Below are 17,214 nucleotides of genomic sequence, written 5' to 3' on the forward strand. Positions count from 1 at the left end.
CCCCAAAAACCTGTGTAATGAGCAAATTTCTTTAATAACCAGTTGGTTGTTCTCAGAACTAAATCTTAGCAAACTAGCACAGTAGATGGTTTGATTGGGTGGCTCTTGAAAAATCAAGTCCCAGGTATTACTCCTTCCCCAAACCCAGCTTTATACGCAGATAGTTGTTGCATGATAGTACTTGAATGGCACAGACAATACCCAGTTTACGCCTAACTATTTCTCTTTCTAATGTGTGAGTGCATTAAATTATACCTTTAAAGATTTGTTTCTTTGTACCCTCAAAGAATTTTAGTCTTAAAGTCTCTAATAAGATGCTGAATTGGAGGCCATAGAAACAAGGGGCTTAATTGTTAGATTTTAAGTTTGGATACAAATATCCTTCTAATAGGAAGTCTTCATTGTAGCCTGCCTAGGAAAATTTGGGAAGGGGACAAATGTTTTGAAAGGGTAGGTGGGAAAGCACTGGCTGGGGTCTGGATAGTGTGGCCTGGTACTTTCCTATCAAGGTTAGTGCATAGAAAATGATATAATAAAATCATTTAGACTAAATTGTAAATAACTGATTAAGCAAATCATGGCCCATTTCCCTACTTGAAGCCATTGAAATTTTAGATGAAACTGGATAGGTAACATACATTTTGAGAGGAAAGAGGTCCTGCCTTGTATCACTGAAACCAGGTCTCAGAATTCCATTGTCAAAATCCATTACAAGAGAGGGTGAGAATGCTATTTTGTTATAAAACAAATGCTTGGCAAATCGCAGGTGCTCACATTTTGATATTCATTTGGATGAATGAGCTGAAGTTTTCTTAAGTTAACATGTTGGCTCAGAGGAAGAAGTAAGTAAACCCAGCTCCAGGGCTTAGGAAAAGCCTTCTGAAAATGTATCCGTTCAAGGCAAATCATTCCTTGGCTAGGGTGAGGCACGGGGGCTGGAGAATCAACATTTTCCAAAGATGCCAGGTTGAGTTTGAAAAGGGATACGTCTGAATAGGCTTAATAGGTTTAAGAGAGAGAACAGCAAGAATAAGGGCTTAGAAGTAGGGGTGGGGATCCCTGGGTGGCGCAGCGGTTTGGCGCCTGCCTTTGGCCCAGGGCGCGATCCTGGAGACCCGGGATCGAATCCCACATCGGGCTCCCGGTGCATGGAGCCTGCTTCTCCCTCTGCCTGTGTCTCTGCCTCTCTCTCTCTCTGTGACTATCATAAATAAAAAAAAAAAAAAAAAAAGAAGTCGGGGTGAGTGCACGTGGGTAGAGCGGAGAAGGAGGTTCTGGAAATGAGGCCAGAAAGACAAGATTCGGGAGATGTCCTAGCATGAAGCCATCTTGTTTTGAGGCAACTGAAGCCAAAGTCATAGGTTAAGACGTTTGCCCAAGGATGCCCAAAACAGCACCGCAAAAGTGGATTTAATACCAGTTTCTCCAGTGTTGCTTCCACTCTACCAGGGACCTAGAATAGGAAAGTCTTGAACTGTCCGAAGTCTGAAATTTTTGATAAAGGAGTCTCAGTCAACATCTTAGTTGCTAGATGTCCACTTCTGAATCATGTAACATTTGGTGCTGGACCTCTAAATCCTAAGGGATTTCTGGGTTTTTGGCCTCAACAGAAAAATATACGGCATTTTCTCTGCACGCTGATTCGCCAACGTGGACGTAATCACAGCACTTTGCGAGTTCTCTAAAGATCTTGTTGAATTCGCCTTCCCCATCACGGGCGTTCTGTGAAAATACTCCCAGGTGACGTCATGCAAGGAGTCTGGCGGGAGGGGCGGTGCGTCATTGGCCACACCCCCTGCCGCCGAAGCCCCGCCCCTCAGTAGTTTCGCCCCTTTTTTTGTTTTCCGGTGCATCGTGACGTAAGACGTATAGGTCACGCAACATTAGCAACTGGCCCCGGAAGTAAAGCTCGAAGAGGCGGAGGAGGCGGAAAGGAGGGCCCGCGTCCTGGTAGGGCGGCAGGGGGCGGGGCGGCAGGGGCCGGGCATGGTAACGGCTCGGAAGCCGAGGGGGCTGGGCCTGGCGGAGGCGGAGAAACCGGTGTCGGCCTTCGCCGCCGCTGCCGCCGCTGCCGCCGCTCGTCCAGCGTGTTCCGTGAGGTCAGCGCCGGCGCCGCCTCGGCCATGATGATCCACGGCTTCCAGAGCAGCCACCAGGACTTCTCCTTCGGGCCCTGGAAGCTGACGGCGGCGAAGACCCACATCATGAAGTCAGCGGATGTGGAGAAGTGAGGCTCCGGGACTCGGGGCGCGGGCCGGGAGCTGGGCCTGGGCGGGAGGCAGGGCGAGCCGCGCGCAGCCCCAACCCCCGGGGGCGGGGGCGGGGGCGCCGTCCCTGATGGGACCCTTGCGTGACTCGGAGAGAATCCTGGCGCCACCCCCTGTCCTTCGGCGGGGGTCGCCTGGCGTGCGTTCGGGCAACTGTCAGTCCGCCCGGGTTTGAGCGGAGCGTGACTGTGCTGGTGGACTTCGCCCTCGCCGGACGTCCCTGCCTGTCCCAGCCTGCGGCTCCTTTCCCCCGTTTCTTTCCGGGCGGGGGTGGTGGTGGTGGCGGTGACCTGTTTTCTTGGGGGTTGATGGCGGGGACGATACTTGTGCTTGGTTTTTAGAATGTCAGGTGCTGTGCCAGGCACTTGAGATACGAAAGGTGGAAGAGCCTCAGCTTCCAGGAATGCAGCCTTATGGGAGAGCCAGGCCTTTATAACACCGCGTGAATAACTGAATAACATCTTTATCAAGATGCACAGGCGGGATTATTTGAGACGGTTGAGAGGCACACGGGCTCCGGGAAATTCGGATGCCTGAGTGAATCTGGATAAAGTCGGCGGGATGGGGTGGGGATGGGCGCACGTGTGAAGCCCCGAGGCCAGGCATGGTGCGAGCGGTGCGGCGTTTGTGACGCCTGAACTGAATTTGGACAGAGCTTGGGGGCGTCGGGGACACGTGTAAAGCCAGGAGCGCGAGCCTGGGTTTTTTTGAAGAACCGTTTCTGTGTGGTTGCAGCGTGGGGTTCCAGAGGGGGAGTAATGGGAAGTGGGAGATAGGGCCCAGGGGAGTGGAGCTGGAGGGAATTTGTAGGCCAGGCTGAGGAGTTAGTATTGTGTGTGACTACCACCGGTGTGATTTTATACAAAGCAGTGACATTGTCAGATGTATACTCTGAAAGATTTCTCTGCGGGTGATGTAGAGGATGGATTGGAGGGCCGCAGGACTGGGAAAGGAGACCCGTTAGAAGAGGAGGCAAAAGGGAGGTTTTAGAAGATTAGGTACCTGGATTTGATGGTTGACAGCAAGAGGGAAGAAGGAGGAGGAGTCTATAGTGATGACAAGATTTCTTGCTTGGGCTATTGCATGGGAAGCTTTGTCATTGAACAAGGTGAGAAATAGGAGGAAGAACAGATTGGGGCAATGATTGAATAGAGGATGAGTTGAGATCGCCGAACCGTGTGAGTTGTGTGGGGGTCACGAAGTGACGGTGTGGCAAGCATTTATCTTGGAACTCAACATGACTGTCCATGGGTTTGGGTTTGGGAATCATCAGCTTGTATGGCACCTGGAGCCTTGGGAGTGGACTAAATCTTGTAGAAGTCATCCAGAAGAAAAGGAAAAAGTTACGGGATGGTAGCGTAGGGCACACTTGAGGTTTAGGCAGAGGTAAGTGACCAGGGAGTCATGAAAGGATGTTTAGCAGTGTAAATTAGAGACTAATTGTTTTACATATATAACTGGAATATTTTGTAGGATCACCAGATTTTTCCGGATATACTGGGGAAAATTCAGAGAATCACAGCTCATATTATTTCATATACATTGTTCAGTAGTTACAATTTACTTAATTGGATGTTTTTTATGGAATATTTATTCCAGTATACTCAATCTTCATCTTATTAAATTTTTAAAGTGTTTAATACTTTCTTTTTTTAAAAGATTTTATTTATTCATGAGACACACACACACACACACACACAGACACACACACACACAGAGGCAGAGAGACACAGGCAGAGGGAAAAGCAGGCTCCATGCAGGGAGCCTGACGAGGGACCGGATCCCAGGACTCCAGGATCACACCCTGAGCCAAAGGCAGGCGTTAAACTGCTGAGCCACCCAGGGATCCCCTAATATTTTCTTTTAAAAAATTTTGTTTTATTGTAGTAGGAACACTTAACATGAGATCCTCATTCTTAAATTTATTTTCCTTTGGAAGTTTGTGCTTTTTTCTTGGAAATATGTGTGTATTTATATTTACATCTATATCTTTAAACATTCATCTTTCGATGGATACCCAGGTTGCTTTCATATCTCAGCTATTGTAGATAATGCTGCAGTGGACATAGGGTGCATGTATTTTTTTTCAAATCAGTGTTTTTATTTAGTTCAAATAAATACCCAGAAGTGGAATTGCTGGATTATATGGTAGTTTTGTTTTTAATTTTTCGAGGAACCTCTAGGGTTCTTCAAATCGCTGTACCATTTTGCATTCCCACCAACAGGGTGGGAGGGTTCCCTTTTCTCCACATCCTCACCAACACTTGTTATTTCTCGTCTTTTTAATAATAGCCATTCTCACAGGTGTGAGGTGATATCTCATTGTGGTTTTGATTTGCATTTCCTTGATAATTAGTAATGTTCAATGTCTTTTCATGTGTCTCTGTGTCTTTGGAGAAATGTCTTTTCAGCTGCTCTGCCCATTTCTAGATTGTGTGTGTGTGTGTGTGTGTATGTGTGTGTGTGTGTATTGAGTTGTGTGAGTTCTTTATATACTTTGGATATTAATCCCTTATTGAGTATATCACTTGCAAATATCTGCTGTTCAGTAGATTGTCTTTTCATTTTATTGATGATTTCCTTTGCTCTGCAAAAGCTTTTTAGTTTTACGTACTCCCATTTATTTATTCTTGTTTTTATTGCTCTTGCTTGAAGAGACATATCCACAAAATATTGCTGAGACTGATATGAAGGAGCTTATTGCCGAATGTTTTCTTCTAGAAATTTTATAGTTTCTGGTCTTATATTTATTTTTTTTTAAAGATTTAAAAATTTTTTTATTCATGAGAGACACAGAGAGAGAGAGGCAGAGACATAAGCAGAGGGAGAAGCAGGTGCCCCATGCCCCACAAGGAGCCCAAAGTGGAACTTGATCCTGGACCCTGGGATCATGCCCGGGGCGGAAGGCAGACGCTCAACCGCTGAGCCACCCAGGCGTCCCTGGTCTTACATTTAGGTCTTTAATCTATTTTGAATTTATTTTTGTGTTTAGTGTAAGGAAGTAGTTCAGTTTCCTTCTTTTGCATGTGATTTTCCAGTTTTCCCAGCATCATTTCTTGAAGAGACTGTTTTTTCCTCATTGTATGTTCTTGCCTCCTTTGTCAAAGATTAATTGACCATATAAGTGTGGGTTTAAAGATTTATTTATCTGAGAGAGAGAGAGATCATGTGAGTGGACACACAAGCAGGGAGGAGGAGGAGCAGACGGAGTGGGAAAGAGAATCTCAAGCAGACTCCCCCCTATTGCCGAATCTTATGTGGGGGTCAGTCTCACAACTCTGAGATCATGACCTGAGCTGAAATCAAGAGTCAGAAGCTTAACCACCTGGGCCACCCGGGAATTCCATAAGTGGATTTATTTCTGGACTCTCTAGTCTGTTTCATTGATCAGTGTGTATGTTTTTGTGCCAGCACCACACTGTTTTGGCTATTATAGCTTTGTAGTATAGATTGAAATTAGGAAGCATGTTACCTCTAGCTACTTTCTCAAGATTGCCTTGCTATTCAGGGTCTTTTGTAGTTCTCCTCTTAACAAATTTTTAAGTGTATAATACATCATTATTAATTGTGGTATAGTGTTGTACAGCAGATCTCTAGAGCTTATTCATCTTACTTGACTGAAGGTTTAGGTCTATTGATTAGTAACTTATCCTCCCCCCGCCAGCCTCTAGCAATCACCATTCCACTGTTTGATTCTACAAATTTGACTATTTTATTATTATTTTTAAAAAGGCTTTACTTATTTATTTATATATTTATTTATTTTATATATAGAGAGAGCATGTGTGAGCAGGGGAAGGGGCAGAGGCAGAGAAGGAGAGAGAATCTCAAGCAGACTATGCGCTGAAGCATAGAGCCCAGCTTGGGGCTCAGTCTCTCAACTCTGAGATTATGACCTTAGCCAAAATCAAGAATTTGGCATTTAACCAATTTAGCCACCCAGACAGCTCAAAATTTGACTATTTTAGGTACCTCATATACATAGAATCATGTAGTATTTGTCTTTCTGTGACTGGCTTATTTTACTTAGCATAATGTCCTCAGAGTTCATCCATGTTGCATATTGCAGGATTTCTTTCCTTTTTAAAGATTGCCTTGTATTCCATTGTATGTATAAACCATGTTTTCTTTATCTCTATATCTGTGGATGGACACTTAGGTTGTTTCCAGATCTTGGCTATTGTGAGTAGTGTTGTAGTGGACATAGGAAGGTTAATTTCTCTAGCACTTAGTATTTTCTAGCTCCTAATAACTAAGAATAAATTTTACTCACATTTATGATGCAAAATTAACATTATTAGATATCATACTAAAGATGTAACTTAAAATGTTAGATCACTGATATATATATATACAGACAGATGTAATAAATATACATCCAGTTTTTTCTTACTATTGTATCATAATCATTTTTTCTATTTTATTATATTTTCTCTTTAAACATTTCTGATGATCCTATAATATTGCATCGTATGGATATACTGTAGTTTATATAACCATTTATTTATTTATAAATGGACATCCAAGTACTTCTTTTTACTATTATAAATAAGATGGTTATGAGTATTAAAGTGTATAGCTTTTTTCTACACTGGGGATTCTCTCTTTTTTTTTTAAGATTTCATTTATTCATGAGGGATAGCGAGAGAGGCAGAGACATAGGAAGAGGGAGGAACAGGCTCGCTGCAGAGCCTGATGTGGACTTGATCCCAGAACTCCGGGGTCATGCCCTGAGCCAGAGGCCAACGCTCAACCGCTGAACCATCCAGGTGTCCCGGGGATTATTTCCTTATTACAGATTTCCCAAAACGGATATTTTGAGTCAATATAAATTTAAGTTCTTGGTACTTATTGCTCAATTGGTACCCCAGTGGACAGAATGTACATTGACACAGTCCTTCCAGAAATCCATGTAAGCAAGTGCTGGTTTCCCTCATTAGTACTGGCGCTTTTGCCGTCATCACCACCTTTTAAAACTTGTGACAAGTTGAAAATTATATTAGAAAAGTTGTTTTCCTACAGGAAACAGGCTAATATAATTGTTATGTAAGAACAGAGTCTACCAGAAACATGAAGCTTATGGAACCATAATACTGTGGTACCTTAGGTCATCTCCTAGGCAGTCGTAGTAGAATTAGAACCTATATTTATTCTTGATAGTGGTGGGCCTTCTGTGATCCAGGGGTGAAATAGATGTTTCTAATAAGAATCAGTATTTTTTCTGTTGTTTAATTTGTTCTTGCAGGATTTTTTGCTTATTTGTTTTTAATATATATGCAAGATTTAATTTGTAAATATGATTAGAAGTAGATCTAAAACAATTGGAAAAAGGGTAATTATGGTCTTAGGATATATATAGATCCTTTGTTGGCTTTATGTAAGAATATATCTTTTAATATGATGTTATTTTACCTTACCTAACAATAATAGCTGTGTAGCTATTCAAAAATCCAGAAGTCTTAAAAAAGAAAATGGAAAAGAAAGGCTCCTGATCTGCTAGAGTATCTGTCATAGAGCACTTGCACTGAAGTCTTGTGCTTTCTTTTGGTCCCTTAGAGCTTCACTCAGAGCACATTTATTTGTATTTATTTATTTATTTTTAAAATATTTTTTGAGAGAGGGTAGTTTTTTTTTAAGATTTATTTATTTATTTATGATAGACAGACAGAGAGACAGAGAGAGAGAGAGAGAGGCAGAGACACAGGAGGAGGGAGAAGCAGGCTCCATGATGGGAGCCTAACGTGGGACTCGATCCCGGGACTCCAGGATCGTGCCCTGGGCCAAAGGCAGGCGCTAAACTGCACTCAGAGCACATTTAAACTTTTGCCTCTGTTGCACACTTTGTGATTATAACATATGGAACTATCACCTGACTTTTGGTTATGCGTAGGTTAGCCGATGAATTACATATGCCATCTCTCCCTGAAATGATGTTTGGAGACAACGTTTTAAGAATCCAGCATGGCTCTGGCTTTGGGATTGAGTTCAATGCTACAGATGCATTAAGATGTGTAAACAACTATCAAGGAATGCTTAAAGTAGCCTGTGCTGAAGAGTGGCAGGAAAGCAGGTGAGAATCCGGGCAGTTACGGGTTAAATGAAAAAGAAAAGTGGAAAGATATCTTCAGTCATGTTATGTGTATTTTATTAGAGTGAAAGGCAAGTGTTACTATTAAACTTGGTAGTTCAATCATTCTAGGATTCATTTTTCTCTTCCATAAAATGGAGATTAGTTACTCCACCTATTGAATACTTGTTGAGTTAATTGAATTACAGTTGAGCTGAGCTATGTAAGGTTTACATTTTTGAGCTTTCAGTGTTCTTTAGTGAAGAGGCGGTACACTGTGTACTTTAATGTTCCTGTTTTTGAGAAAAATGTTTACTTGTGATTTGCATTGTAAATGTGAGGAGCTTTGAAATAGAGAAAAATGTATTTTCTTTGATAATCAAATTAGCAATTATTACCTATTATGTACTAGGTACCTTGGAGGAATCAACTTTTAAACCATGTCCTTAGGCAGTATACAGACAATGGGAGAGACTTTATCAGCTATGACAAGTTTAACAACAAATATGCAGGAAAAACAAGAAAGATCTTGTATTAGTGAATTTTGGCAAATTAGGATATTTATATTATTCGTAGAATGTAATTTGGTGTGTTATATGAATACAGATGGTCTATATTCTGCATCACTGATTATAATCCTTCTCATTTTGATATTTGAGGACGGAGGGTGAACACTCCAAGGAAGTTATTAAACCATACGATTGGACCTATACAACAGATTATAAGGGGACATTACTTGGAGAATCACTTAAGTTAAAGGTAAATCTTATTTTTTGCTTTTATGATAAAGTCAGTAATTGTCTTGGACAGTCTCAGCATTAGAACTTTTTAATGGTTATTTTTGCTGCTACTTTCATCCCACTTTCTATTGAGGAAAGCTTTAGAACCTAATGTGAAGGGATTTTGCTTTTTGATTATAAGCAAAAGATAAGAAGGCCATAGTGGAATAGTTTTTATTCTCAAAGTATGTTTAGTAGCAATAGCAAACTGCCTTGATGTTACCATTATTTTTCAAAAAGCATTAAAATGTGTATCTGCCCTTGGTATAATGAATTAGGCGACTTAGAACCTGCTGGTTAGTAGCTTACAATTGTACAGATGAACAGGCAGGTGGCCAGGTAGGACTTCTGGTCAGACAGCTTGGGTCTTTGTCCTGCTTGCACTGTCTGGGGCCTGGTATGACTCTAGGAAGCTACTTACTCTGAGTCTCAACTTTCTTAGTAAATTGGGTAAACAGAAACAATGACCTCCCAATAGAGTTTTGATATGAGCTAATCTGTGGGAAAGCTCTCGATAAATTCTAAAGCTCTACATTAATCATGCATATGTGTAAACTGTGCTTAAGAAGAGATTGACTTTATGGTGAATGACGCTGGGAAAGTGGAATTGGTATGTCTCATATTAGGAACTTAGCTGCATTTTGAAATCCTAAAGTTTGACTGAAATGAAGAAAATTTGGCTTAGGTTGCATTCTCTAATGATCACATTCAATTACAGAGAACAAAATCATTTTAGTGTAAATAAAGTAATTATTAGAGACCCTATATCATATGTTGGCTTTTAGACAGAAATGTTAAGGAGATAGAGCTATGTATGGGCTCCTTGTCTCTGCAGAGATCTTTAGAGTCTTGGAAAGTCAGAAGTTCATGGAAGGAACTCTATTCTCTTTAGTTTCCGCCTCTCATGTAATCCAAGGTTTAACTGGTTTTCTCTGCTGCTTCCAAGACAATATACATTTTTAGAGAGAACATGTATGCATTTATTCATTCCTTCACTCATTCTTGAGCTCTTCCTCTGAGCTATGCACTAATTCTAGGAGCTGTGGATACAGCAAAGAACAGAAATCCCTCCTTTATGGTCTAGTGGGGAGCAAGGTTATTTCAGTCCCTAATACTTCCCAGAGTAATGTTCTTTCTTCTGATTGAGAAACTTTGTAAAGAACGTAGTCCATTTGATCTTTCATTGCCAGGAATAAGGGAATGGGACCTTGTTTTATTCCTTTGTAGGAGTGATGACTTACAAAAGGCCTCCTGTGGGTTATGAAGTAGCATTAGCTGTGATGGAGGAGCAAGAAGCACAGCAGTAGAAACAGGGAGGATGAGAGTTGGAGGTGAAAAGCACGTGTGTTCAGTACTCTTACTGACACAGTCACCTGAGATGTAATTTGTTTTGAGGTATTGTTGACAAATGTTAGTGTAAACACCCCCTCACTGGTAGTAATGAGCTCAGGCTTTGGCAGGCCTGGGTTCAAATCCCAGCACCATTACTTAACTTGGAAAAGCAGTTTATTTATTTTTTATTTTATTATTTTTTAAAGATTTTATTTATTTATTCGTGAGAGACAGAGATTGAGAGAGAGGCAGAGACACAGGTAGAGGGAGAAGCAGGCTCCACGCAGGGAGCCCGACACGGGACTTGATCCCAGGTCTCCAGGATCAGGCCCTGGGCTTAAGGTGGCGCTAAACTGCCCAGCCACTGGGGCTGCCCGGAAAAGCAGTTTAATCTTGCTAAACATTATTTATCACTTTGGTAAACTGGATAATAACAGTTGTAAGGAAATGATTATGTAAAGTGTTTAGCACAGTGTCTGTTACATAGCAAGAGTCCATAAATGGTAGCTGCTTTTATTATTATGATAATATTATATCTCAGATGTCAAGGGAACTAAGTTAATATTGAAATACCAAGACCAAAATATTAGACTAGATATATGCCAAGATACTGTCAAAAGATATATATTAGGGGGATCCCTGGGTGGCGCTGCGGTTCAGCGCCTGCCCTTGGCCCAGGGCGCGATCCTGGAGACCCGGGATCGAATCCCACGTCGGGCTCCCGGTGCATGGAGCCTGCTTCTCCCTCTGTGTCTCTGCCTCTCTCTCTCTGTGACTATCATAAAAAAAAAAAAAAAAAAAATTAAAAAAAAAAAGATATATATTAGGTATTATTGAAATACCAAGACTAGATATATTGTTTATTTTTTTAAAGATTATTTATCTATTTATTCATGAGAGACACACAGAGAGAGAGGCAGAGACATAGGCAGAGGGAGAAGCAGGCTCCATGGAAGGAGCCCGATGTGGGACCCAATCCTGGGTCCCCAGGATCATGCCCTGGGCTGAAGGTGGAACTAACCGCTGAGCCACCCGGGCTGCCCCTAGATATATTGTTTAAATATTTATATTTGCTTTATGATCTAAACAAGTTGATGGTTATATTCGTTTATTGCCCTAAAAAATCAAGTAACTGTTTTCAAGGCAAAACTGTTAGAACTTTGTTGCTTAATCCTCAAAATAACCTTATATCATAGGCATTCTTATCCTCATTTTGCAGATGAAGAAATGGGTTCAAGATCTTAAAGTATGTATCTCTTAACAGCATAATACCAATGTGGTAGCTTATTGTTAAGCATGTTTGTTGTATGGGGAAGATCATCCCATAGGAACATTTTCTGCTTTTGACTTTCTCGATATGTAAGGATTTTTTAACCTATATCATTACCTGGGATTTTAAATTATTTAATTCTTCACCTTTTCTGAAAACAAAAGTCCTGCTATGTATAGAAAATATATGCCCATGGAAGAGAATATATTTTATATGAATAAAAAGAATGTCACAGAATGAGACATTAGAATGAAGCCTTTCCTTTTGGCCTTAAATTCTTGCCTTTTAATTGCTGGAGGCTGCTGGTGTGTGTGTGTGTGTGGGTAGCGTTTCTCACCCTTCTTGGGTTGTTTTGCCTATTACTCTGTGAGTTGTAGCATAGTGTAAGAGAAGAAAGTCAGTCATAGACTTGTACTGCCTAGATTCAAATCCAGCCTTGCTATTTATTAGCTGGGCCACCCTCGGAACATCTCTGAGATTATGGTGTAAGAATGTTATGAGGTCACATGCTTGATATGTACCTGACAATATGTGGTCGTTTTCTTCATTCCAGTTAAAAAATAAATTTACTTTCCAGGAGACTAGAAGTGGAAGACTGCCTCTTCTAGTTGTATTGCCTTTTAGGAATAGAATGTGTATGATGTCCATGCATTTAAAAAAGCATTTTTAGGGATCCCTGGGTGGCTCAGCGGTTTAGCGCCTGCCTTCAGCCCAGGGCATGATCCTGGAGTCCCGGGATCGAGTCCCATGTCAGGCTTCTGCATGGAACCTGCTTCTCCCTCGGCCTGTGTCTCTGCCTCTCGCTCTCTCTTTCTCTATGTCTCTCATGAATAAATAAATAAAAATTAAAAAAAAATAAAAAAGCATTTTAAAAAAAGATTTATTTGAAAGAGAGTGAGAAAAAGAGATAGCTGGGCAGCCCCGGTGGCGCAGCGGTTTGGCGCCTCCTGCAGCCTGGGGTGTGATCCTGGAGACCCGGGATTGAGTCCCACATCGGGCTTTCTGCATGGAGCCTGCTTCTCCCTCTGCCTGTGTCTGCCTTTCTCTCTCTCTCTGAATAAATAAATAAATCTTTAAAAAAAAATTAAAAAAAAAAAAGAGAAAAAGAGATAGCTGGAGCCGGAGGAGGGGCAGAGGGAAAGGGGAAGAGAGAATCTTCAAGTTGACTCCCCACTGAGCCTGGAACTAGACAAGCTCGATTCCAGGACCCTGAGATCATAACCTGAGCTGAAACCAAGAGTCAGATGCTTAGCTAACTGAGCCACCCAGGTGCCCCTAAAAAAAGGCATTTTTTTAAAAGCATTTTGGAACATTTGCAAATTCATTCAGTGTAAATTAATATTTTGAACTATTTTCCTCTTTCCTTTTTTTTACTGTAATAAAAAACATATTACAAAATTTGCCATCTTAACAATTTCTATGTATATTAACTTAGTGTTAAGTTATTGTTGTGCAACAATTTCCAGAACTTTTTCATGGTGAAAAACTGAAACTCAGTATCTATTAAACAATAACTCCCTACTTCCTCCTCCCCCAGCCCCTGGCAACCACCATTCTATTTTCTGTTTCTATGAAGTTGACTACTCTAGATAATTCAGATAAGTGGAATCATACAATATTTGTCTTTTGTGACTGGCTTATTTCACTTAGCATAGTGTCCTTAAGGTTCATCAGTATTACACGTGTCAGACTTTCCATCCTTTTTAAGGGTGAATAATATTTCTGTATACTTGTATACCATATTTTATTTATCCACTTATTCATCAATGAGTATTTGGGTTGCTTGTCCTTGGCTATAATAGTGCTATGAACATAGGTGTGCAAAAATCTCTTTGAGATCTGCCTTTTAGTTTTTTGGTTATATACCCAGAAGTGGAATTGCTGGATCACATGACGGTTCTATTTTTAATCTTTTGAAGGGTGTGCAAAAATCTCTTTGAGATCTGGCTTTTAGTTTTTTGGTTATATACCCAGAAGTGGAATTGCTGGATCACATGACAATTCTATTTTTAATCTTTTGAAGAACCTTCATACTGTTTTCTACAGTGACTGCACCATTTTATATTTCCATCAACAATGCATGAGGAATTTTGATTTGTACTTCTCTAATGATTAGTGATGTTGAGCATCTTTTATATGCTTATTGGCCACTTATATATGATCTTTAATATCTTCAGCTTTTCAAAGTACATTTTTAAGGGGGACTGTATAGACTTAAACATTGGAAATGAATGGACTTTGTTAAGTCTAAGACAAAAGGAACGATAGAAGTATCGTATCCTAGTTGATAAAATTGTTTTTCACAGGGGTATGGGTTAACAATTCTTTTTTTTTTTTTTTAAGATTTTATTTATTATTCATGAGAGACACACAAAGAGAGGCAGAGACATAGGCCGAGGGAGAAGCAGGCTCCCTGCGGTGAGCCTGATGTGGGACTCGATCCCAGGACCCCAGAATCACAACCTGAGCCAAAGGCAGACTCTCAGCCACTGAGCCACCCAGGTGTCCCTGGGTTAACAATTCTGATATTATTTCATTTTGCAAGATGAAAAAGTTCTAGAGATCTGTTTGACATCAATGTGAGTATAGTCAACATTACTGAATTATAAACTTAAAAATGGTTAAGATGGTAGATCTCGTGTTACATAGTTTGGCTGCAATTAAAAAAAAAAGTTAAACATAGAGATACCATATAACATGCAATTCTGCTCCCTTGGTTTACACTCAAGAGAATTGAAAACATATCCATGCAAGAACTTGTACCCCACTGTTCATGGCAGCATTATTCATAATAGCTAAAATGTGGAAAACACCCAAATAATCATCAGTGGATAAGTAGAACTGGTGTATCTAGACAGTGGAATATTATTTAGTCTTGAAAAATGAGTGAAATGCAATATGTGCTGCAACATGGATGGACCTTGAAACATGCTAAGTGAAAGAAGTCAGACACAAAACACACATGTGTGATTCCAGAATGATTTACAGAGAAGGCAAATTTGTAGAAACAGAAATTAGAGTAGTGGTTTCCAGGAGTTAGGGAAAGGAGGGAATGAAGAGTTACTGCTAATAGGTATGGGAGTTTCTCTTTGGGATAATGCAGTGTTCTGGAGTTAGATAGTGGTGAGGAATGTACAATCTTGTGAAAATACTAAAAACCACCGAATTGTACACTTTCAAAATGTGAATCTTGTATAATATTGAAGTTATATCTTAATTTTTTTAAAAAAAGAAAAAAATCACTGTATAACAGCAACTTCACTATATGTTCCTAATGGTATGTACTATAGAAACAAAAAAATATTTTTCTTATATGTATTACATATATATAAAGATAAATATATATCTTTACACACACAAACCACTTAATTTTTTTTTAAAGATTTTATTCATTTATTCATGAGAGAGAGAGAGAAGCATCAACACAGACAGAGGGAGAGGCAGGCTTCTTGCAGGGAGCTGACGTGGGACTTGATCCCGGGACTCCAGGATCAGGCCCTGGGCTAAAGGCGGCACTAGACCGCTGAGCCACCCGGGCTTCCCAAACCACTTAATTTTTAAAGAGGAAATTTTTAAGAAGGAAATTTAACATAGGGTTCTTAGCATTTACCATTGATTAACTTTATACGATAAACTAAAAATATTTTTATAAGTCGAGTAATTTCCTTATCATAAGCCTTCATCTGATGTGAGGGAGGTCCTATTTGAAAGATGAGTAGGACTCACTTTTCTTGTAAGATATCAAGAATGTTTGTAGTATCCCATAACTTTTTTAAGCCAATAACTCAGAAAACACGAAGGTACAGTTTAATGAATTGTGAAATGTAGCCACCCAGGAAAAGAAATAAAATGCTGCAAGCACCCTCCAGCAGGATCCTTCCTGATCACAATTCTTTTTAAAAAATATGTTCTAGTATGATTTGAATTTTTTTACTTTAGCCTTTATTTCCTTGGAACTAGTGTGCATTGTTGTTTTACAGCTTTGGCCTCATTTTCAGTATCTGGAGTCCCTAAGGTCTTTTATTGTCTTGTTATTTCTGTTAGTTCTGGTTTATGATGTCTAGGCTCCTAATACATCTCCTTATTTTTGTTTAAATCCCAAGATGATGATTTTCTTTTCCTCAGAAGAGATTTTTGTCATTTCTAACAGTCACCTGAGGATATTTATATTTTAAATATTTTATTTATTTATTCATGAGAGACACAGAGAGAGAGGCAGAGGCACAGGCAGAGGGAGAAGCAGGCTTCCTGTGAGGAGCCCGATGCAGGACCTGATCCCAGGACCCTGGGATCACAACCTGAGCTGAAGTCAGACATTCAGCCACTGACCCACCCAGGCATCCCCATCTGAGGGTATTCATGTCAAGGACATAGATCTACAAACATTCTGTAAAGATAGTAAATGTTGTAGGTTTTGAGGTTTATAGAGTTTATGATACAGCTGCTCAGCTGTGCTACTGTAGTTGAAAGCAGCCATAGACAATAAGTAAATTAATAGACAGGGCTTTGTTTTGTAAACTTTTACTTAGGAACACGGAAATTTGAGTTTCAGATAGTGAAATATATATGAATTCATATATATATTCATAAAATGAATTTGAATTTCGTGTGTCATGAAATATACTTTTAAAAAAATTTAGCTGCTTTTTCCAGTTATTTAAGAACAGTAAAAATGATTCTTAGCTCACAATTCATGCGAACATAGGTGATGGACCACATTTGGCCACATTTGGCCCAAGGTTTGGGACCAGTATTTGAGTTTACTGGGCTGGTAATATAGGAAGTTGTGAAACCAGTGTTGCATTAGAAGGTATCATCTCAAGATTGGGAGGGGCGCAGGGAATTCTCCCCGGTCCTTCCATTGAGCAGCAATGGAGCCAAAAACCTAGCAGAGCTGAGCTTCTCCCCTAGATCAGCCATTCCAGATACCTCCAGGCCCAAACCAACCAACTCCAGGCTCACTTGCACTTTTTCTGGGCTCCAGTCCTCTTTCAGAGCTCAGTCTAGTAATTCTTCGGCATCTTGACCATTTGATGTTTTTAAAAAGTTACTGTTTTTCATCCAGGTTTTAAGTTGTCTTCAGCAAGAGGATTTGTCTGGGTTTTTTATTCTGACATTGTTAGAAGCCAGAAGTGTTTGATCTGTTTTAAATGTAGCTGTTAGTTTTGGGGTTTTCCCTCTTTTCAGATTCCTGAGTTTAGGGAGGACATAAATAGGATTGAAGAAGAGAAAAGTGAAAAAGAAAATATGTTTTAAATGTATTTGTTCTTACAAATGAAGAAGATAGTGTGAATTAAATATAATGAATATCCCTAACCCATGTTTTATCTAATTGTTTTCTTTCTCTTTCAAATATTTTATAAGAATGTTTTCTATTTTATTTTTACACTTTATATTTTATAAGAATATTTCATAAGTAAATGGCAAAAGCTATAGATTCATTTTCACTGGTCACTTATGAAGGTATATATGAAATACTAGTGAAATATTAGCCTTTTA

At 40.0% G+C, this 17,214-nt stretch overlaps 1 protein-coding gene across 1 annotated transcript in view; it reads left to right on the plus strand.

Moving 5' to 3' along the window:
• Positions 1–1,876: 1,876 nt before the first annotated feature.
• TIPRL (TOR signaling pathway regulator) overlaps positions 1,877–17,214 on the plus strand; it is a 31,756-nt gene continuing 16,418 nt past the window's right edge. The window contains exons 1-3 of the mRNA XM_026003348.2: positions 1,877–2,227; positions 8,158–8,337; positions 8,994–9,093. Of these exons, the coding sequence (XP_025859133.1) occupies positions 2,124–2,227; positions 8,158–8,337; positions 8,994–9,093 (384 nt within the window). The 5' untranslated portion in view covers positions 1,877–2,123. The remainder of the gene's footprint in view (positions 2,228–8,157; positions 8,338–8,993; positions 9,094–17,214) is intronic.

This window comes from Vulpes vulpes, chromosome 13 (genome assembly GCF_048418805.1).
Source record: "Vulpes vulpes isolate BD-2025 chromosome 13, VulVul3, whole genome shotgun sequence".
NCBI classification, from domain to species: Eukaryota; Metazoa; Chordata; class Mammalia; order Carnivora; family Canidae; genus Vulpes; species Vulpes vulpes.